At 42.0% G+C, this 24611-nt stretch overlaps 1 protein-coding gene across 2 annotated transcripts in view; it reads right to left on the bottom strand.

The window, feature by feature from the left end:
* Window positions 1–20114, bottom strand: part of UVRAG (UV radiation resistance associated) — a 323717-nt gene extending 303603 nt beyond the window's left edge. For both annotated transcript variants that reach the window (XM_055423714.2, XM_055423715.2), the window contains exon 1: window positions 19831–20114. In XM_055423714.2, coding sequence (XP_055279689.2) covers window positions 19831–19947 — 117 coding nt within the window. In that variant the 5' untranslated portion in view covers window positions 19948–20114. The remainder of the gene's footprint in view (window positions 1–19830) is intronic.
* Window positions 20115–24611: the final 4497 nt, after the last annotated feature.

Raw genomic sequence — 24611 nt, 5'->3', positions numbered from 1 at the left:
GAGTATAATATAACAGATCTCCAAAGAAAAACATTAAATAAATAGAATTATAGAACTGAAAAGGATCTTAAAAGTCATCTAAACCTTTGCTCAGCAGTATTACCTGGGAACTTGTTGGAAATGCAGAATTTCAGGTCCCATTACAGACCTGACTCAGTCAGAATCTACATTTTAACAAGCTCCTCAGGTAGTCTGTTTTACTAAGCATTAATCTAAGCCATTTTACTTATTTTTTAGATAATAAAATTAAGGCCCTAAGTAAACGGGCCCACCCATGTTTACGCTGTTAGTAAATAGCAAATTCAGGATTTGCACCCAGGTCTGATCTAGGCTATGTGTACATGTGTGTATGTACACCATGCATGTGCTTCCTTATTTCAAAACCTTTGAGACATCCTTTCCAGGCAGATATCCCATGACCCAACTCTCATTTCTGATCAGCGATCAGCCCATCAATTCTTCCTTCACAATATCTCTGGCATATGTTTCTTCTTTTCCACACTTTTCATTTATTTTCCTAAAGCTATCATTGCTTATGAAAAACCAGCTTCCTTCTTGTACATATATCGACTTCCTCTTCTGCAAACAAGAGCTCACTTACAAACTGTAAGTTCTATACAATTCTTTAAGATAAAGTACAAGCTATTATGCTTTTTCTTGGGGAGGGAGGGTGGGGAGGGGTCAAGGTGAACGGTACATAGATCTTAGTTCCCCGACCAAGGATTGAACCCTTGCCCCCTAAAGTAGAAGAACAAGAGTCCTAACCACTGGACCACCAAAGAATGACCCATTATGCATTAAATGTTAACATACTAATTACAGGCAGAATCTATGTTTAAAATCTACCAAGATTAGCAAGCTGTAACTTCATAATTCTAACCCAGAACCTTCATGTTTTCATTTCCATTATTTCTTCCCATTACCCCTCCCTCTTTGCCCCAGAACTAACCCAGGCTTCGTTTATCTCATAAGGTCCTCCCACTGTAATCAAGCTTTACTAACTAAATCCAAAGGCCTTAAATCTTCTTTCCAGTACCATCTTCGATCCCAACCTGTTTCAATAAACTCACAACATTCACAAACATCCTCATGTCTTCATAATTCTCTCCCATACACTGTACCCTCCACCTCATGCGACGAGCTGACTCACTGGAAAAGAGTCTGATGCTGGGAAGGATTGGGGGCAGGAGGAGAAGGGGACGACAGAGAATGAGATGGCAGGACGGCATCACCGACTTGATGGACATGAGTCTGAGTGAACTCTGGGATTTGGTGATGGACAGGGAGGCCTGGCGTGCTGTGATTCATGGGGTCGTAAAGAGTCGGACACGACTGAGCGACTGAACTGAACTGAACTGAAGAAACCAACGTATCTGAACATTTCCTGAGCACTCATGATGTGCCAGGATCTACACAATGAAATAAAAGACCAAATACCTCTGACTACCTCTCCTACACAAATTCAGTAAGATTAAGAGCCCTGGTCTCTGCCCCATTTCCACATCTACATCAAGAAACTTTGACTTTTTTAAGACCAAATAATATGGGAAGACTTTGATAGATGCTCAGCCACAAGAGAAATAGATGAACAGGCAAATTAAGCCATCCATAACATAAGGACTAGCTCCTGTGAAACAGCCAGCACACTGAAGCACTAGGGTAAACAGTTCCAGAGACTACCAGCCACAAACTGAGTTCAATTAAATCAACCTGAGAAAAACAAAGGGCGTGTGCTTCAATCCAAAATCAGACTGTGAGCTATTTATTCCAATTATATCAAACACTGGTTTTGTGTTGTGGTATAAACTTAGCTGGCTTAGGTTTGATTCCCAGCTCTGCTATCTCACTTCAAAGTGAAAGTCGCTCAGTTGTGTCCAACTTTGAAGTCCATGGAATTCTCCAGGCCAGAATACTGGAGTGGGTAGCCTTTCCCTTCTCCAGGGGATCTTCCCGACCCAGGGAATCTTCCCAACCCAAATATTGAACCCAGGTCTCCCACACTGCAAGTGGATTCTTTACTAGCTGAGCCACAAGGGAAGCCCAAGAATACTGGAGTGGGTAGCCTCTCCCTTCTCCAGAGCATCTACCCGACTCAGGGAATCGAACCGGGGTCTCCTGTACTGCAGGCAGATTCCTTACCTACTGAGCTATCACTTGGGTTTGTAATTAATCTCTCACCTTCAGACACCTTATCTGTAAAATGGAGCTAATAACAGCTTCTACCTGATAGAGTTGCAATGAAGAGTAAATGAAAAGAAAGTGAAAGTGTTTGTCACTCAGTCATTGCAACCCCATGGACCGTAGCCTGCCAGGCTCCTTTGTCCATGGAATTCTCCAAGCAAGAATACTGGAGTGGGTAGCCACTCCCTTCTCCAAGCCATTTCCTTCTCCAGGGGATCTTCCCAACCCAGAGACCTACACCTAGGTCTCCCACATTGCAGGCAAATTCTTTACTGTCTGAGCCACCAGGAAAGCCCTGAAGAGTAAATGGAAGAACTGCAAAGCGCGAAGACACAGTGCTGTCACATATGATACTTCAATAATATTACCATTATCACCAATCACCGTACAGCTGTGCCAGCTTTTAGTAGTCAGTTTACCTGTAGCTTCAAAATCTATCCACCTAGCCTGAGCAATACAGATTTATGAAGATAGAGACAACAATGAACCTGGAAAACTATGTTTTAAATCCAAGAAGCTAACAGTGAGGTAGTGGGAAAAGCTCTGAATTTAAAGCCAAAATAGCTGAAGCATGAACTCTAGCTCTTCACCATTCTTTTCTGGGCCCTGATTCTCTCACCTGTTAAGTAGGGGAGATGGTTCTAACTACTGTGGCAAAAAATACTATGAAAATGGTTCTAAAGACATTAGCTACTAAATGACATAAGATAAAAAGGTAAGGACTTACATTTTGTCACAACTCTTGGCCCTTCTGCAGCTTCACTAAGCTCCTTAAGAACCAGAACTGTCTTTTTATCCCAAGCACAGCTACACAGATATTCAATAAATGTCCGTTGAAGGAATAAAGAAATGATGAATGATGACTATCTCACACTGCCTCACGCTCGGGCCTCAGTCTCCCCTTATTTAGAAACTTTGTTGGCAGTCTTCTCACCACTCTCTACTCAACCGCTTTTCTCACCACCAGTCTCTCCTCAAAACTATCCTCCCATTCTCACAGCACAACGCCAAGGGCAGACTGGTAAACGTGGAGAAAGTGCTGAGAGCTGGGCAATCAGTTTTACCACAATCATGGTCACGAAGTATGTAACTTCAAATGATTCACACACCAAAAAAACCTTATCTATGTCTGTATACACCGAGGAAGAGAGAGCTTGCAAATGATAAAGCAAACGGAATGTTAACAATGGATGACTCTGGGTAAAGGGTATAAAGGTGTTCTTGCATAAGTTTTGCTTTTGCAATTTTTCAATAAGCTTGTAATTCTCTCTAAACAAAAAGTTTAAAAAAGCAAAGAAAAAAGGACTAGCTTGTACTAGCAGTAAGACCAGAAAAGGTATAAAAGGTATAGAGATTGAGAAGGAAGAAATAAAACTGTCTCTGTTCAACAAATGATATGATCATCTATGTAGAAAATCTGAGAAAATCAACCAAAAACTCCTGGATATACCAGCAACAAACAAGTAGAATTTGCATTTAGTATCATAATATCATTTACATTAATGTCCCTTCAAAATGAAATCATCTGCATCAGTGAAAGTTGCTCAGTCGAGTCTGACTCTTTGCAACCCCATGAACTATATATACAGTCCATGGAACTCTGCTGCCCAGAATACTGGAATAGGTAGCCTTTCTCTTCTCCAGGGGATCTTCCCAACCCAGGAACCAAACCCAGCTCTCCCACATTGCAGGCAGATTTTTTACCGGTTGAGCCACCTGGAAAGCCCCAAATGAAATACTTGGGTATAAATCTAACAAAACAGAAACAAGATCTACAGGAAAACTATACAACTCTAACGAATGATAGCAAAGAACAACTAAATACCTGGAGAAACACTATACATTCATGGATAGGAAGATGAAATATTGTCAAGATGTCAATTCTTTCCAATTTGATCTACAGACTCAATGCAATCCCTATTAAAATTCCAGCGAGATATTTTTTGTGAACACTGACAAACTAAATAAACAAGGAAATCAAAGGAGCAGAATAGAGAGCTCAGAAAGAGACCACATAAGTATAGTCAACTGATCTTTGACAAAGGAGCAAAGGCCATGCAACAGAGCAAAGATGGTCTTTTCAACAAATGGTGTGGCAATAACTGGATTTCATGCAAAAAAAAAAAGAATCTAGACACAAACCTTACACCTTTTATAGAAACCAACTCAAAATGGACCATACACTTAAAGGTAAAATTGCAAAACTATAAAATTCAGAGCAGATAACAGAGAAGAAATCTAGGTGACCTTGGGTATGGCAACTACTTCTCAGATACAACACCAAACACTCTCTCCATGAAAAAAATAATTGATAAATCAGACTTCATTAAAATTTAAAACTTCTGTTCTCTGAAAAACAATGTCAGAAGAACGAGAAAGCAAACCACAGAGGAAAACATATGCAAAAGACACATCTGACAAACGACTGTTACCCAAAATATACAAAGACTCATAAAACTCAACAATAACAAAAACAACCTGAATGAAAAATGGCCCAAAGACCTTAACAGACACCTCACCAAGTAAGATACATACAAGCAGCAAAAAAACATATGAAAAGAGGTTCCACATCATTTTTCACTAGGGAAATGCAAACTTTAACAACACAATACCACTACACACCTATTAAAAAAGCCAAAATCCAGAATACTGACAACACCAAATGCTGACAAAGATGTGGAACAATTTTCATTCACTGTTAGTGGGAATGCGAACTGGTACAGTTATTCTGGAAGTCAGTTTGGCAGCTTCTTATGAAATTAAACTTGCAACATAAAATACTCTTAACATACATAGCAGGAATTGTGCTCCTTAACATTTACTCAGAGGAGCTGTATGATTCCAGCTATGACACTGTGGAACAGGCAAGACTTAGAAGACAGTAAAAGAATCAGTGGTTTCAGGGGTTAAAAGAGTGGGAGGTATAGGTATAGTGCAAAGGATTTTTCAGGTCGTGAAACTACTCTGCATCACACTACATTGGTGAACACATATCATTATATGTATGGTCAAAACCAAGAATGTACATACAACACCAAAGGTAATTCAGTTCAGTCGCTCAGTCGTGTCCGACTCTTTGCGACTCCATGAACCGCAGCACGCCAGGCCTCCCTGTCCATCACCAACTGCGAGTCCACCAAAACTCATCTCCATTGAGTCGGAGATGCCATCCAACCATCTCATCCTCTGTCATCCCCTTCTTCTCCTGTCCTCAATCTTTTCCAGAATCAGGGTCTTTTCAAATGTGTCAGCTACTTCGAATCAGGTGGCCAAAGTATTGGAGTTGCAACTTCAACATCAGTCCTTCCAATGAACACCCAGGACTGGTCTCCTTTAGGATAGACTGGTTGGATCTCCTTGCAGTCCAAGGAACTCTCAAGAGTCTTCTCCAACACCACAGTTGAAAAGCATCAATTCTTCTGCACTCAGCTTTCTTTAGAGTTCAACTCTCACATCCATACATGACTACTGAAAAAACCATAGCCTTGACTAGACGGACCTTTGTTGGCAAAGTGATGTCTCTGCTTTTTAATATGCTGTCTAGGTTGGTCATAACTTTCCCTCCAAGGAGTAAGTGTCTTTTAACTTCATGGCTGCAATCACCATCTTCAGTGATTTTGGAGCCCAGAAAAAAAAAGTCAGCCACTGTTTCCACTGTTTCCCCATCTATTTGCCATGAAGTGATGGGACCGGATGCCATGATCTTAGTTTTCTGAATGTTGAGCTTTAAGCCATCATTTTCACTCTCCTCTTTCACTTTTATCAAGAGGCCCTTTAGTTCTTTTTCATTTTCTGCCATAAAGGTGGAGGTAAACCCTAACGTAAACTGTGAACTCTGGGTAACGATGATGTGTCAATGTAGTTCACCAATTGTGAGAAATGTATAACTGCGGTGGAAGAAGTTGCTAATAGGGGAGGCTACGGCTTCCCAGGTGGCTCGGGCTTCCCAGGTGGCTCGGTGGTAAAGAAACCGCCTGCAATGCTGGAAACTGCAGTTCGATCCCTCGGCTGGGAAGATCCCCATGGAGAAGGAAATGGCAACCCATTCCAGTATTCTTGCCTGGGAAATCTCAAAGACAGAGGACCCTGGCGGGCTATAGTCTTTGAAGTCACAAAAGAGTCAGACACAACTTAGCAGCTAAAAACAAAAATGTACATGCAGGGGCAGAAAGTATTTGGAAAATCTCTGTAACTTCTGCTCAATTTTGCTGTGAACCTGAAGTTGCTCTAAAAACTAAAGTCTATTAAAAAAAAAAAAAAGTCCTCTCCTCTACCTTGAGGACAATGTCCAAATTTCAAAGCAGGGCATACATGGCCCTTTATAATCTGATCCCAAACTACACCTCTCCAGCTTGTTTCCATTCTCCTCCAAGAGCCTTAAACTCCAGCCTCGTGCAATTTATCTGCCATTCCTTCTACACCTACTTACCTTTCTGCTCAAGCTGGTGTCTCCGCTTGAATGCTTTTCCTACTCTCTTCCACCTCAGCACTTAACTCAAACCATCTCTTACATTACACTAAACTGGTCTGCTGATGTAGTTGCCTTAACCATTAGATTACAAATCCCTTCAGGACAAAGACAGTGCCTTATTTATCCTGTATCCTCAGAGCCTGACAAATAGCAGCAGTAGGAGCAGTGACAGTAACAGCTAGCGTTTCTTGAGCACTGAGCAGTTACTACACACCAAGCACCTTTGCAGGCAAACTTATGACCCACATAATTCTTTCAACAACCCTACAGCACAGGTATTATTCTGCCCCTTCCTGGAGGCATAGGGAGAGTAACTTCCAGACTGCCAACTAGGGAGGATTTGAGTCAGTATCTGAATCCAAGCATCCAGTTCTAGAAAACAATATTCTTCACTACTGTGGTACACATGGTAGAAACTAAAAAAAAAAAAAAAAAAAAAAATCTGTTCAACAAATGATAGTGTAGAACAAATCTGTTAAACAAATAGTGTAGAGGTGAGCACAGTATTTGTGGAATGAAAATGATAGGGACAAAAAGGAAAGCAACTGACAAGTGAGGAAATGGAGGCGCACAGAGGTTCAAGATATGTACAGAGAAACAGATAACCCAACCTTCTCACTGTGAAGTCAAGAACCATCAGAACCAAAGCCCAGAACATATGCTTTTCCCAAAGACACCTTAGTTACACTCAGAACCAGCCTTATAATCTTCCTATCATACCATATTAAGGAAATAATTCTGTGCTTTTGAGAATTTGTAAAACCATATTCAGAGATATTCTGGTACTCCAGCAATAAGAGAAGCTGGAGGAGGTACACCAGAGTCTAACGCAGTATTCGGTACACAGCAGAAATTTAATGTCTAATTAATTTTTTCCATTTTGTAACAGATTTTATGTTTACTTCTAAGTAACAACTTATTTATTTTTATTTTTGATATAGTATCTAAAATGCACTGTATATTTTACTAGTTTATTAAAGACGGTATTGATAAGGTAAACTTTTCTTGAAAATACAAGGTAAGAATAGTGAACAGGAATTTTTAGTAATTTTCAGGTAGTTTTAAAACATCCAAATTTGTGAAAAAATGCAGTTAATGTACAATTAAGAAATTCTGCAACTCTAGTGTCCCCATCTAATAATTAGATTGATTTCTTCCGGTAGAAATACATGAATATTATACGTAAACCAGTCACTCCAGAGCACCAGGACAACTGTTCTTTATTTTTATTACTTATATTAAATACCTTCCATGTAGGATAAACTCCATTCAAGAAAACAAACCTGAAATACCTACATCATATACATGATGGGACCAACTCTGACCCAGGAGTACAGTCCTGTCAAATATCCTAGACCTTAAATGAGCACCCCACAGCTTACCTGCCTAGGTTGGTTTATGATCTATTTTCAAAATGAAAAATTAGAAAGTATTCCTCATGTTGTTGCTTCTCATATAAACCCTGATAGTAACATTTTAGTGGATGAAAGCCCTACCAGTTTTCTCAATGACATTATTCATTAAGGTGGGCAAAATTTTAAAACACAGCTTTTTCATACTCCTAAATTATTTTCATGTTGTATTTTTTTTAAAGTTTAGTTTTACTGTATTAGCTCTTATACAAAAAAAGACTGGAATTGTGATAGGTAAAATTTCACATCCTCCGAAAGACATAATTAGATTGAAGATAACAAGACACATAAATTGCTAATCCCATATTTAACATAAATCAAAGGAGCTACTTTAATCTGTTGAATAAACGGATTACTCAGTTAATTTCTTCCACTTCTGCACTAGCAACTATTTACTTCTGACATAGGCTAACATGGACACATGAATTACTTGTAGTCCAGTAAAGCCCTCAGTCAAAAAAATACAGTCATGTTAAAAGAGGACCAAGTTTTTCCAGAAAAAAAAAAAAAAGACTATAAAAGTCTGATTTCCATTCTCACTCATTTGTATCTTCTCTTTTTCCTTACCCAGCAATCTACTGAAAAAAGCCACAGGTGGCCACCACCTTCAGCTTCCTTTTTTCCCTATTATTTTCAAAAACACCTGAGGGCATCTGGAAAGACATTGTAACAACCATGGTGGGGAAAGGATAACAAACAGACTCATCAATTCTGGGTTCTAATATTAGCTCAGCTTTCTCAGCTTCTCAACCAATAAATGCACTTGACTCCAGTTTTTGGTAACTAGTAAATGACGTCTATCGCAGTCAGCATAAATAAAGTTTCTAACAACAAAAAACTCATGATTACCAGATGATTGCTGTTTTAGAAACTTGAAGAGGTAAAGAACCAAGGCTTCTTAAGTGAGATATTCAAAAAAGGATAAGCATAGTAAGTACCCAGGGACAAAACAGGAAGACTGATCACTCAAATTACAGCGGGACATTTCACTAATACACACTATAAAAGGGACAAGAGGATGCAGCCCGAGACCACAGCCTGCAAAGCGAAGTAAGTTTAAAATACAGTCTTTCCCACATTTTACTTCTAGCCTAAAATTCCCAAAGTTGTAGGGATAATGTGTCAAAGCCCAGAGATAAATTTAAGAAACAAATTCTCAAAACACCAAGCTAAGCAGAGTGAAACTGTTGATCTGGTCAGGTTTCTGCCACTAACAGGAAGAGCAGGGCACTCAAATCATATTTCTTAAATTAATACTCTTTACTGACTCCTTTTCTGGGCTCCAAAATCACTGCAGATGCTGACTGCAGCCATGAAATTAAAAGACGCTTACTCCTTGGAAAGAAAGTTATGACCAACCTTGATAGTATATTAAAAAGCAGAGACATTACTTTGCCAACCAAGGTCCATCTAGTCAAGGCTATGGTTTTTCCCATGGTCATGTATGGATGTGAGAGTTGGTCTGTGAAGAAAGCTGATCGCCGAAGAATTGATGCTTTTGAACTGTGGTGTTGAAGAAGACTCTTGAGTCCCTTGGACTGCAAGGAGATCCAACCAGTCCATTCTAAAGGAGATTAATCCTGGGTGTTCATTGGAGGGACTGATGCTAAAGCTGAAACTGCATACTTTGGCCACCTCATGCAACGAGTTGACTCACTGGAAAAGACTCTGATGATAGGAAAGGTTGGGGGCGGGAGGAGAAGGGGACAACAGAGAATGAGATGGCTGGATGGCATCACCGACTCTGTGGACATGAGTTTGAGTGAACTCCGGGAGTTGGTGATGGACAGGGAGGCCTGGCGTGCTGTGATTCATGGGGTCGCAGAGAGTCGGACACGACTGAGCGACTGAACTGAACTGACTCCTTTAGAATGTAAATAAATGGAGGGACGAAGTCTCTGGCCAGGGTAATATTTCACCTCTGAGGGCTTCAGATTTTGCATCTATAAAATTCTATGACTCAAAATTCATGCTTTGATCTTAAAATAAGATGGAAAACAAGGTAGTTGTTGTTTAGATGCTAAATTGTGTCCAACCAACCCCATGGACTGTATAGCCCGCCAGGCTCCCCTGTCTATGGGAATTCCCAGGCAAGAACACTGGTGTGAGTTGCCATTTCCTCCTCCAGAGGATCTTCCCCAACCAGGGATCAAACCCACATCTCTTGCATTGCAGGCAGATTCTTTAGTGCTGAGCCACCAGGGAAGCCAGAAAACAAGGTCTGCTAAGTCACTTCAGTCGTGTCCGACTCTGTGCAACCCCATAGACGTCAGGTAATATCAAATTAAAAAGGTATAATACAAATATGTTTTTGAAAAACATCCCAATGTCAAGTTTCCCTTCTCCATGTGCTCCTCTACATATATAATCTAAGAACCCAACTCCTAAAATGCAAGACATTTAAAAAAACTTTCACTGAGACATTATTGATGCCATTAAACCTGAAGGTACAAAGCCTAAACTGTTTCAACCCCTCTCTTAATATAGATCTGTCTTTAGTTTTTCTAACTTACCCCTAGTTTGTACCTGCACTCCTTAGAGCACATTAAAAATGACAAGTATTTCTTTTTCCTCCAGTAGTGATGTCTACTGATAAAAATACACATATTATCAAAAATATACATTTGGAAACTATGAAAACCTAATTTTTTTCTTAATGCTATTACTCATTCAGGCCCAGCTTATAGTTTCAATTCTGCTCTTGCTCTATTTCCAGTCAGTTTCACTTCTGAATTTTCTGCCACAAGCTAAGAATTGTGACCCAGTGGATAAATTTTAAAGTTAACACTAAGAACACAGCTTTTCCTTTGAAAGGAAAATTAAACATTTCACCAAAAAAAATTAAAACCTTAAAATCCTAATGGCATTTTATCACATAAAAATAATGATTTGGGGATGCTGGTATTTTGTTTCTGAAGCTTCCTCACAGTTTTGTTTACAAGAAGCAAAGCAGCTCAAAAATTGCCATCATTTTCTTGTACAGCTATATAACACAACTATATACTTGTTTCTGAGTCACAAGGAAGGGGCTCAACAAATATTTGTGGAAGGAATAAAAATACATAACACTGCACAGGGCATATGTTCCCAGGAAGATACAGCTTTCTCTCTGCCTTCAGTGGCGTTGTCAAGGAAAAAGATCTTTTGAACACATAATAAAAAGATGATTAAATCAGACAGACAAAAGATATCTAACAAACAGAAACATCAAGGGAAAATAAATGTATCACATACAGCTAAATTAAGCTTCTAGCATTTTTGCTTTTAGCAAAATTTTGTGCTTCTAGCATTTTTTCTTGTATGTGTTTCAATCCCATTTCCTTCCTTTCTTTAGGCTGTTAAATTCTTCAAAGGAATGACTCACATACAAATAAAATTCTAAAATAAAAAATATACTGAGCTCCTACTATGTAATCAGCACAGTGCTGTGTACAGATGCTGTGGGAAATAAAAAGCATGATTATCTCAAACCTTGAGATAGCTTCAAGCTTCTGTTTTTAACCAGAACCCTGCAAAGAACAGGTATCTATGGTAGTGGGAATCAAAGACCTAACCTGAAGTCCCTGTGGTGACATCCTGTGTGACTCTGAGAAAGCTACCCAGACTTTAGTTTCCTCATCTGTAAAAGGAAGTGGTTACTGGTAGGACTCTCCCATGCAGAAGAATTCCAAATAATTTATGCAGATACGCTCCCCTCAAGGAGGGGGAGCATCAATTCCCACCCCTAAAGTGTGGCCTGGATATAGTGACTTCCTCCCAAAGAGGACAGCATGGAGGAATGAGTGGGAAAGAGTAATCTTACAGTGGAGAAACCTGACAAAAAACAGCCTCAATAGTGATGACAAAGGTTAATATCAGTAGTGATAAGTCATGTTAATAGTATGTACATTTGATACGATAAGATGAAAATGGCACTTTACCTATCCAGGCTTTCTCCCCAAAACCCATAATCCCAACCTAATCATGTGAAAAAAAAAAACACACCAAATTCCCATAGAAAGGCATCCTACAAAATACCTCAGAAGTACTCAAAACTATCAAGGTCATCAAAAAGAAGTCTGAGGAACTGTTACAGCCAAGGGGAGACTAAATACAATGTGGTAAAAATAAATAAATAAATAAATACAATGTGGTGTGCATGATGAGATCTTGAAAAAGTGTATTAGGTAAACATTAACAGTGTCAGATTTTGGTTTTTGGGCTCCAGAATCACTGAGGATGCTGATTGCAGCCATGAAATTAAAAGATGCTTACTCCTTGGGAGGAAAGTTATGACCAACCTAGATAGCATATTAAAAAGCAGAGACATTACTTTGCCAACAAAGGTCCGTCTAGTCAAGGCTATGGTTTTTCCCGTGATCATGTATGGATGTAAGAGTTGGACTGTGAAGAAGGCTGATCACCGAAGAATTGATGCTTTTGAACTGTGGTGCTGGAGAAGACTCTTGAGAGTCCCTTGGACTGCAAGGAGATCCAACCAGTCCATTCTAAAGGAGACCAGTCCTGGGTGTTCACTGGAAGGACTGATGCTAACGCTGAAACTCCGATACTTTGGCCACCTCATGCGACGAGCTGACTCACTGGAAAAGAGGCTGATGTTAGGAGGGATTGGGGTGGGAGGAGACAGGGACGACAGAGAATGAGATGGCTGGATGGCATCACCGACTCGATGGACATGAGTTTGAGTGAACTCCAGGAGTTGGTGATGGACAGGGAGGCCTGGCGTGCTGTGATTCATGGGGTCACAAAGAGTCAGACATGACTGAGCGACTGAACTGAACTGAAAGATCCATCAACAAATGGATAAACAAAATGTAGTATTTAAACACAATGGAACACTAGTCAGCCTTAAAAGAAATGAAATTCTGATACATGCTACAACATGGATGAATGCTGAAAACATTATGCTGAATGAAATAAAAAAGCAAATATTGCATAATTCCCTTATATGAAGAACATAGAATAAGCAAATTCATAAGAGACAGAAAGTGGAACAGAGCTTACCAGGAGCTGGGGGAAGGAAGAATGGGGAGTTGTTTAAAGAGTACAGTTTCTGTCTGAGATGATGAAAAATTCCAGAAATGGATGGTAGTGATGTTTGCACAACACTGAGGATGTACTTAATGCCACTGAATTACACTTAATAATGATTACAACAGAAAATTTTATATTATGTATATCTCACAACAATTTCCTTTTGGGGTCTTTTTTATGTGGACCACGTTCTTACTAAGAATTTTTATTTATTTTTAATTGAAGGATAATTGCTTTACAATATTGTGTGGGTTTCTGCCATATACCCACACGAATCAGTCATAGGTATATATGTGTCCCCTCTCTCTCGTATCTCCCTCCCACCTTCCCTGTATCTTACCTCCAGGTTGTTGTCACAGGGCACTGGGTTTGAGCTCCCTGTGTCATACAGCAAATGTCCATTGGCTATCTAATTTTGCATATGGTAATGTATATGGTTCAATGCTACTCTCTCATTTCGTCCCATCCTCTCCTTCCCCCACTATGTCCTGATGTGGACCATTTGTAAGTCTTTTATTGAATTTGTTACAACACTGCTTTGTTATATATTTTGGTTTCTTGGTCTCAAGTCATGTTGGATCTTAGCTCTGCCACCAGGAATGGAACCCTGGTTTGGAAGGTGACATCGTAACCAATGGAATGCCAGAGAAGTACCCTCAACCTGGGAAATCCCAACACAATTTTTTAAATGAAAGAAATTTGATAAAATAAAGGCCTTAGTTAAAAATAACATATCAATACTGGTTCTTCAATTGTAACAAATGTACCATATTAATGAAAGATCTTAAGAATAGAGGAAAATGGGTATACAGTATGAAACCTTCTGCACTATCCTCAATTTGTCCATAAATCTAAAATTGTTCTAAAAAATAAAATCCATTTTTAAAAATTCAAGGGAGCACTGATATATAATAGCACTAATAATAGTATATAACAGTACTAATATAACCCACTTCCTTCCAAAATATGACAAGAAAAATGCTCTTTAAAATGAACGAAAAAATACAAGTAAGTAATCAGAAAAATTAATGCCAGGGACATAAACAAGCAAGTCGCAAAAAAAATGCTACACAGATCTATGCAAAAATATTGAAACTCAGACTCCCCTGGTTGACCAGTGGTTAAGGATCCCCCTGCCAATGCAGGAGACACAGATTGGATACCTGGTCCAGGATGATTTCACATGCCTGAGAGCAACTAAGCCCGTGTACCACAACTACCGAGCCCATGCGCCGCAACGACCGAAGCCTGTGAGCCCTAGAGCCCGTGCTCCACCAGAGAAGCCACCGCAGTGAGAAGTCTGTGCACCACACCTAGAGAGTAGCCCACACTCGCTGCAACTAGAGAAGGCCTGTGTGCAGCAGTGAAGACTCAGCACAGCCAAAAATAAATGAATAAAAATTTTAAAAATATATATTGAAATTCATAGGGTTGTGTAAGGATAAATGAGTTTGTTGCCCCCCTTCTCCTCCTGCCCTCAACCTTTTTTGAGGGCAGGAGAAGGGGGGCAACAGAGGATGAGATGGTTGGATGGCATCACTGACTCAACAGAAAGGAATTGGAGCAAACTCTGGGAGAAAGTGAAGGACAGGGAAGCCTTGCATGCTGCAGTCCACAGGGTCACAAAGAACTGGACATGACTCAGCGAGTGAACAACAACAAAACTTTGCATAGTGTCTGCATACAATAAATGAAGCTATTAAAACATTAATAATTAAATGCAAATCTAAATAACAAAAATGTGTATACGTATATATATGGTATACATGTGCATATTTATATGTTTAAGTGTGTGTATACATATTCTTCAGCTGAATGATTCCTGTATATGGATATTCACTGCAACAATGTAACACAGAATAACTGGAAACACCAAAAATCTATTAATGGGGGTTAAACAAACATCATCAGTCACTTAGTCTCTCAGACAACTTTGGGAACCCAAGGACTATAATCCGCCAGGCTCCTCTGTCCATAGGATTCTCCAGGCAAGAATACTGGAGTGAGTTGCCATTTCCTTCTCCAGGGGATCTTCCTGACCCAGGGATTGAAACCTCATCTCCTGCATTATAAGGCTGATTCTTTACCACTGAGCCACCTGGGAAGCCCCTAAACAAACATAACTAAACATTATTATACAAAAATGTGGTAGATGTAGGCACACTAACTACGACAACCATCTAAGGAAAGTAATAATGAATTGTAAAGTTATTTTAATGGAAGGGATTAAACTAGGTTAGGACTATACCTATATGCAAAATGTTTATGTATGCAGCGACCCTCAAAGGGTCACTATGCATGTGTATGTGCTTAGTCGCTCAGTTGTGTCCAGCTCTTTGTGACCCCATGGACAGCAGCCCACCAGGCTCCTCTGTCCACGAGATTCTCCAGGCAAGAATACTGGAGTGGGCTGCCATGCCCTCCTCCAGGGGATCGTCCCAACCCAGGGATCGAACCCAGGTCTTCTGCATTGCAGGAGGATTCTTTACCATCTGAGCCACCAGGGAAACCCTAAACAATCAATAAAGAGCCTCCCCAGCTCTAAGTATGTGAGGAATGCAGTTAGGTTATACCCAAAGGAGGAAGCCTTTGGGGAGGAAAGAAATGCTCTCAAACTTTTAAGGACATAAAAAATACCTCTATCACAAAACACAAATTTTTATTTCAAAATGCCTAAACCCAAGGTGCGAAGGAAGTTATTCTTCAGATGAGCTTATATTCACTAATTACAAACCTCAACCAAAAATCAAAAAGAAAAAACAGGTCTTCAAAATGCATGACTAGTTCATGCTTAAATTACAGGTAAAGTAAGATCATAAAGAAGAAAAAAAAGAAAAACTAAGTAGCAGTCCCATCTGATACAATTAAGTAGCTACTATGCACTGCAGTTAGTACTCATACATATAAAGGTTCAGGATTTATGCAGCATTAACTAGATTTCTTTTTTTAAGAAAAGTGGATTAAAATAAAAACTATTAGTTAGGTCTTATAGTTTTGTGGGCTTTCTTTGAGCCAAAATAAAATAAACCTTTTTCTGTAGACAGACTTGGGGTAGAGGAGTCCAACACTTTGGGAACTAATATACAGTAAACTAATATTTTAAACAATACAGCCACTAGAATCAGTGGTACTTAAGACTGAGATGAGATAAATCAGTAAGTAATAGAAGGGATACACTCTCAGTTCAGTTCAGTTGCTCAGTTGTGTCCAATTCTTTGCGACCCCACGACTGCAGCACGCCAGGCCTCCCTGTCCATCACCAACTCGTGGAGTTTACTCAAACTCATGACCACTGATTGAGTCGGTGATGCCATCCAACCATCTCATCCTCTGTTGTCCCCTTCTCCTCCGGCCTTCAATCATTCCCAGCATCAGGGATCACATGGACTATACAGTCCATGGAATTCTCTAGGCCAGAATGCTGGAGTGGGTAGCCTTTCCCTTCTCCAGGCGATCTTCCTAACCCAGGGATCAAACCCAGGTCTCCCGCATTGCAGGCGGATTCTTTACCAGCCAAGTCACAAGGGAAGCCCGGGATACACTCTATCCTAAAACAAAAATATATCCTAGAACTGTAGTTTTCAACCAGAAGTAATTTTGCTCCCTATGGGACATTTGACAACCACTAAAGACAATTTTTGACTGTCAGGCCTCAGATGGTCCTGCTGGTATATTGTGGGTAGAAGCCACAGAGGTGACGAAATACTTTACAGACCCACCAACCAACCCAAATGTCAACAGTACTGAGGTTGAAAAACTCTGCCTTAGAAACAGGCTGGGGGTAGTGGGAAGAAACCACTGAATGTGTGCTTGGAAATAATCAATTTTATCGTGAAAATCTTAAATCAACAGTATCTTTTTTCTGTTTAAAAATACTGACATCTTATCAAATAGCATGTAATCTACTAAAATGACACAATTTTCAAAGTGTTATTTAAAAGAAAGTTAACTGGATTTCCAATTTATCTAAAGCTTCGAAATTCTGCAAAAGCCATAGGCAAAAAAGACAATAACACTATAACACCTAACACAATAACATATACACACATTCTCTAACTCTAACAAACAATATTGAGCAAAAGAATAATACCTTTTTGTGTGACTCCATTTACATACAGTTTCAAGAACAGGCAAAAACTTTTCTCTTATACATCAGAACAGTAGTTTCTTTGGAGAGAAGATTTGAGGGGGACCTCTGGGATGGTAATAATTTTGTCTTTCTTAATCTGGGTAGCACTTATATAACTTTGTTTTGTGACAATTCATCAAGCTGTGTACTAATAACTGGTACACTTGAAGTATACAGATAACACTTTAACAAAAAGCTTAGTTTTTTAAAATGTTATATATTTATATCCTAAAATCTTGAGCATTTTGACCCAAAAAGCAAAATTAATGTCAAGAGCAAAAGTAAAAGTGCTTTTGCTGTATAGGCTGCCTTCCAAGAATTCAAGAAGGATGACACCCCCCAGAAAGCTGTAAAATACCATACTCAGTGATCATACAGCATTCAGCCATACACTTAAGCCACTATATATTCCTTGACTGCTGCTGCTAAGTCACTTCAGTCGTGTCCAACTCTGTGTGACCCCATAGACGGAAGCCCACCAGGCTCCCCCATCCCTGGGATTCTCCAGGCAAGAACCCTGGAGTGGGTTGCCATTTCCTTCTCCAATGTGTGAAAGTGAAAAGTGAAAGTGAAGTCGCTCAGTCGTGTCCGACCCTTAGCGACCCCACGGACTGCAGCCTACCAGGCTGCTCCATCCATGGGATTTTCTAGGCAAGAGTACTGGAGTGGCTTGCCATTGTCTTCTCCGATATCCCTTGGCACAAACCCCAAAACTGGACAAATGCTTACAAATGCAGTTAGATTTATTCCATGGACAGTTTGTTTGGATTATTTCCCCCAACGTTAAACTGGGAACTTTTATCAGAGAACAGGCTCTATGAAACAAATGATGCTTTCTCTTTCCTAATCCCACAGTTTCCCAAAGGTCTCCCAAACTAAACCCCTCTTGGCTCCTCCTTCAGGATTTCTCCGCCCATCACTGCCTCTCCCAGTGTCCACTCTCACAATCCACCAACACACACACACACACACACACAAATTCACATTGATGCTCATTCCAGAGGCTAGTCTCCCTCTCCCCCAGACTTTCACTCTCCCCCAGAAACCTTGTAAATACAATCCAAACCTCACTAGCCTCAAATTCATATTATCCACAAACTCCCTTCCCAACAGCACCACAAAACCAGGGTCCATGCTCTCCCAGTATCTCAAATCCTCTCTGCCCCCGCACAAAAAAGCCCTTGCTTCTGCAAACAACTCAGTTCCATGGCCACCGCTGTAGCTCAGATCTCCACCTCTCTTGCCCTTTAGCAGCCCTCATATCCCCACACTTTTCTGTATTCAAATCCAGCCCATTTCCCATCCACCCTCTTCCCCCAACCTCTGTTCTCTTCTGTCGGACTCTTTCCTAAGACACGGATGGAAAGTTGGAGGAAGGGTGTGGAGGAAAGTACTCTGTCCCACGTGAAAACAGTGGAGAAAAGATTGCTCAAGTCTGCAGGACAACAACCACGTGCAGGGGCTACAGTCAGAAGCTGGATTCTGAAACCCAGCCTCACTACTTACTAACTGCAAGGCTTTGACCAGGCGATTTTACATATTTAAGCCTCTGTCTCCAGAATTACAAAATGGAGCTAATGAAAAAAAGCCACCTCCCAGAGCTGGGACATTGAATCAACTCCCAGCCAGCTGAGCACTTGGCACAAACCCAACACGGTAGACTCTCAACAACTGGCCATTTTTCTTAGGTCCTCTTAGGGGATGGGGGAAGATGAAAGGTACTTTCGTTCAGTCTCTTAAATGCCAAACTTCCTTCAAAGTTTCTTCCTGGGGGATAGCAAGAAGGCAGGGGAGAGAAGGAAAGAAGTACTCTACAGACAAGTCTGTGATACAACGAGTTTTGTCAGGTCCCCAAACTCGGTGTTCTCTCTTTATTATCTGCTTACAGCGTGGATCCAAGTTGGATCCAGGAAGCTCTGCACGCCTTGCTAAAGGATGGGGAAGACGTAAATATGTACTGTACATCAAATGTTCTTTCTTCCACAGTTACTCTTTTGAAGGAATGTAGCACCACCCCTCAAATTGCTAAAGTGCCTTCTTTGGGAGGGTTGGAGAACAGGAAGGAAACCGTAAGTCCCAAAAGATTTTTCTTGAGAAGTTTATAGGAGTACTTCATAACAAGGAGAGATTAAAAGCAAATGCGGGAAACCTCATTTCTCCCGCAGCAGAGAGCACCACTCGGTTTGTCAGCAAGTGAATGAGTTAAAAATGAAAAAGTGCTTTCCCTATCTCTCCTGGGACACCAGGGCTTCCCTGGGTCCCTTCCCAAGAGGGATAAAGTGGAGGGTCTGCGCCAGGGAATCCCCAGCTCCCTACGGGGGAAGAGGCGGGGCCCGGGGAGTTTCACTGGGTCCCTTTCCGTCTTTTCCAAACCCATCTCCTGTAACGGGATGTCTCCTGGGACTCGAAGATCCCCCAGAGACTCGGCCATCCCTGGATCCCTCCCCTCCCAAGACCTCCGGACAGCCCTCTTCAGTCCTCGGAATTCTCCCCGGCCAATTCTCCCCGTCTCCCGGCTGGCACTGGGTCAGCCCGCGGCCCACGGAGATCCCTCACGGGCCTCCTCCCGGCCCCTCCAGAGCGCCGCGAGCCCGCGGGGTTACCTGCTGAGACGGCAGCTCCACATGCAGGGCCCGCGCGGCAGAACCTGGAGGCAGCGCGGCGGCCGGGCCCGTGGGCGGCGCGGGGAGTGGGCCCCCGACCGACGCTGAAGCGTTCATTTTGACACAGGGGCCGCCAAGCGGCGGGACCGACGCTCCTCCGGCATCCGCCACAACCGCCGAGTCACGACCCGCCGAGACCCTGCAGTCCAGACCTAGAGGCAGGACCGTTCCACCCCACCTCCAGCCACCGCCGCTGGCTGAGGAAGAGCCATATTACCGCAGTGCAACCCCCACCACCCGCTGAGACCTGGCTTGCCCATTGGTTCAGCTTCCATGGGGACGGGACCAAACGACAAAAAGAGGACGCGCTATTGGGCAGAAGATTTGTCCGTCGCCGGCAGAAATAGACAGGGGGCGGAGGGACCCGGGGATGGCCTAAATTGCGTCTGTCAAACCGGGGTGAAACCTGGGGCGTTGCTTCTTTTTTCCCCAGTCTAATTGGCTCTTTCACTACCACAGGGCGGGGTCTCCTGGAGGAGCCTCAAGGACCATTGCTCGAGGTCGCCGTCAGTTGTCAGTAAAGGAAAGAGGGGCGGAGTCCGACTAGGTAGACCGGCGCCTGGGCTCCGGTGTCACGTGCAGGAGACAGGAGAGTCACCTGATTAGTGAGAGTCAGTTTTGGGAGCCACTTCCGCCCTAACCTAGTTGCCATGGTAACCGGCCTCCCTTGGAGGGCGGGGACCCATTTGGAGCCAGCTGGGGCGCGATGGTCTGTCTGTCTGTCTGTAGTTGCAGATTCCCTGAACAATCTTTTCCTAGGGGCTTCCGTCAACGTGTGAGGATTGAAAAGGAATACTTTATGGTTCGGCAGAAAGCCACCACGCAGGATGCCCTGAGACCAGAAACTTGTCGGGCAGTGCCGCCAGCTCCACCGACGACCAATTCCAAACCATAAGTCCCCGCCCCTCCGCATACTCCACTAACTGGTAGTATGAGCCAGGCACTCAGGATGCCGTTTCACTTATATGAGTGGGTTGTTTATGCTTTCCCTGGAAAGCCTTTGCTATGTACTTTGCTCCTCCTGACTAATGCTTACTTAGCCATCAAATTTCATCTTGTGTTGGGATCCCAAAAGGCTTCTCAGACTCACTCTGGGACCCTGCGTTAGAAAACTTGCCTCTACCACATTCCTGATGATTCTATTGCATTCAATCGTATTTTAATAAGCGTGTAACACACTTGGATAGTCACACATACCCTTCCCACAAACACACACTGTTAATTTCGTAAGCAAAAGAACCTTCTCTGATTCATTTCTAGATTCCCAGTACCTTGCAGAGAATCAGGACATGTGTTTTTGAAGCAAAGGCACAATTTAAATGACACCGCTTCCGTGAAGACCTCCTTGGATTATAACGATAGCATCTATAGAATTGCTTCTAAAATAAATATCGAGTCATTCTTAAGAATAATGATCTTTTACCTCCTTTGCGAATTTCTCCACCACCCTGACTGATACAGCAGAAAGAACAGAGTATTTTAGGCTCAGGCACAACAAGAATCAAAAACTTTAGAATCCTGGCTCTTCCAGCTGTATGTTCCTAGGTAAGCCAGTTCCCCTTCTCAACTTTAGTTTTCCCATTTGTAAAGTAGTAACAAGGTTGCTTTGAGGAGTAAACAAGTCATTGTAGACATAGTGCCCAGTGTGGGACCTGGCATATTGCACTAAAAATATTTAATAAGATAAGCATGCTATCTTTCAAGGGTATTTTTTTTAGATGTTCATATTGTTTTATTTCCTTTTTAATAACTATAGAACGTATGGTAATGTTGCCTGAAGACACTTTGGATCTGATCCCAGAGATGGCAAAGATATATGTTACATTGTCTCCTGTTCATGGCTAGAGCCTAGGGTATACAGTCAGGTGTTTATTGAGAAGGTAGTAATTGAGAAATCCCAAATCTCATCAGGTTCCACCATCTGCTAGAATTTCATAGAAGACATTTGTCTGTTTCCAAGCTATATTAGTTTCCTGAAGCTGATGTATCACATTACTACAAACTGGGTAACTGAAAACGACAGAAAGTTATTCCTTCTAGAAGCGCCAAATCAAGGGGCTTAGTGCTGGGTCTGAGCAGGGAATGTGGGAGCCAGAGAAGACACTCAGATTTCACAGGTGAGATGACATTTAACCTGGGTATTGGAGGACCAATAAGAGTTCACAAGCAGGGAGGGAAGAAAGGATGTTTCAGTAGAGAGAGCAGGAGTGATTTTCCGCAAGCCTTTACTCTGCATGAGGCAAATTACTGGATACCGGAAATACAGAACTGAAGTAAATAACCCTTCACAGACTTTTCCACCTACGTGCCACAAACCCTAGGAGAGCTGGCACTTACCCCTAGGGACATGGCAGAAAACTGAAATAGCTTTCTGAGTACGTGTTCAATAAATACTGCCTATCATTACTTTTATGTGGAATGCTGCTACTGCTAAGTCAATTCAGTCGTGTCCGACTCTGTGCGACCCCATAGAGGGTAGCCCACCAGGCTCCCCCGTCCCTGGGATTCTCCAGGCAAGAACACTGGAGTGGGTTGCCATTCCCTTCTCCAATGTGTGAAAGTGAAAAGTGAAAGTGAAGTCGCTCAGTAGCGTCCGACTCTTCCCGGCCCCATGGACTGTAGCCTATCAGGCTCCTCCTTCCATGGGATTTTCTAGGCAAGAGTACTGGAGTGGCTTGCCATTGCCTTCTCCGATACAGTCACTAGCAGTCTGTATGTGGAATATTTCATTCTAAAGACTCTTGTATTATTTTGGGTCTTACTCCATCATATGGCTGTACTTGTTTCAACATTAAAATATTTTTACTCACTTAGAATCCAGTTATTATAATATTTATAGAGTGTTATTTATAGTGTTATATAGTAGAGAAACACATATTCAAGTATAAGGAAGGAGCATGAATTTAAAAGGTGGCCAAATACAGTAAACATGCTATGGTAGAAGAAACATCAAGGTCAAGTGGTAATGGACTAACAGGCTCTACAGGGGCTGGTGGGCAAGGTCAGAGCAGGCTTCACAAAGGTCTTAAAGGTTGATTAGAAGTTTGATAGGTAAACAACAGACGGTTAGAGCCATTTGGTTCAGGGATGGCTTCTGTTTTAACAACTAACTAGTACCATGTTGGGTACTAAAATCAAAATGTCAGTTTGTAGAACCAAAAAGCCAAACTTGTCCCAATTCACTTTGCATCCTCTTCCTCCACCCTCTTCATTCTCCAGATCTCCTGGGTGTGATCCATTAGGTAAATAAATGCAAGACAGAGCAGACTGGTATTTCTGTGTCTTGAATCTAATTAAATTAAATCTATTCCCTTCCTTTCAACAGAGTCCTCTCTCTTCCATTCACTTATTTAGTCAAGGACCAAACCTTTATCAGGTGTCCAGCCTTGTTACTGCATTGACAGAAAACATGCAAATAGAATCCCTGACTGCCGGCAGTTTACAGATAATTTCAGCACAAATTGGTAAGTGCAATCATTGAGATGATAAAGTATAATGGAAGCACAGACGAGGTCATTGCTAACTGCAATGTGCTGCACAGGAAGGCTTTCTAGAGGAGAAAGAGTATTCTAGGCAGAAGGAACAACATAGCATTTGCATAGTCAAACATGGCTGAAGCCAAAGCTGCCTGGAGGAGCCACAGCCTAGAAAAGGAAGGTGGGGCAGGTGAAAAGAGCCTGACCACCAGGCTAAAGAACTAGAGTTTAATCTTAGGCAACAGGAAGTTGTTTAGAAAGATCCTCAGGCAGCCTTGGAGAGATGCAGCTTTGAAGGGGCAGGACGAGAAGAGCAAGAGAGTCTTGCAGAAAGTCCAGGGAGAATTGTAAAACAAAGAGGTCATTCCCCAGAGAGCCTGTACACACCCAACAAACCTGAAAGGCAAGTCCCCGGGCAGCATTTCTCCTCCTTTCTCAACCCTTCAAGGTCATTTTCTCTAAAGAGGCTTCCTAGAGGTAAGCTAATAATGGCTGCCTCCTCTCGGTTCCCACAGCAGCTGCCTGATCTCTCAGTGCAGGTGTTCATGTGCCTTGTCATATACTGAGAGGTTTGTATTTGTCTAGCCCATTCCACCCTGGACTTCTGTTCCCGATTTCGTTCTACAACCCCAGCATCCTGACACAGAGGCTCCATCAGCTTCAGTGAGCAAATGACTGCCTGAATAAAATCACTGAATGCCTGAATGCTTGAGGAACTCAATGTTTGGATGACACGGGGCCTCATGCCTCCCCCACTGGACACAGCCCCAGAGAGAGGAAATGAGCTTGTCCAAGGTCACTCGAAATTTGTAGCGAAGCTGAGACAAAGACTCAAACCTCTTGCCCCTGAGACTAGCACTTCTTCCTAGGTTCCAGTGGTTTTCACAGTGTCACGGACTATATTTGTACCAACTGAGAGCACATGAGCTGGTGAATTTATAGGCCAGCCCGGGGTGACACACACTGGATCCAAGTGAATCTAACCCAGGGGGCTGATTTAGCCAAAGTCCCCAGAGAAAGCTTTCTTTGGTAAATGACTTTTACAGTGAGGTCTGAAGGATGAGTAGGAGTAAACTGGGCAAAGGAGGCTAGTGAGAGCAAGAGGAGCAATTTGGACAGAAGGAACAGCCTGACGGAGCTAAAAGGAAGGCCAGGTGGGAGTAGGCAGAGAGAGGCAGCCAGTGTGGAGGAGGAGGAGAACACTTTTGGAAAGAAATTGTTATTTCAAAAATAAAAGTAAATCAA

The sequence above is a fragment of the Moschus berezovskii genome, chromosome 14 (assembly GCF_049115385.1).
Source record: "Moschus berezovskii isolate FMDL1 chromosome 14, NW_MosBer_1.0, whole genome shotgun sequence".
Classification (NCBI taxonomy): Eukaryota; Metazoa; Chordata; class Mammalia; order Artiodactyla; family Moschidae; genus Moschus; species Moschus berezovskii.
This window is presented reverse-complemented; position numbering and strand designations above follow the sequence as displayed.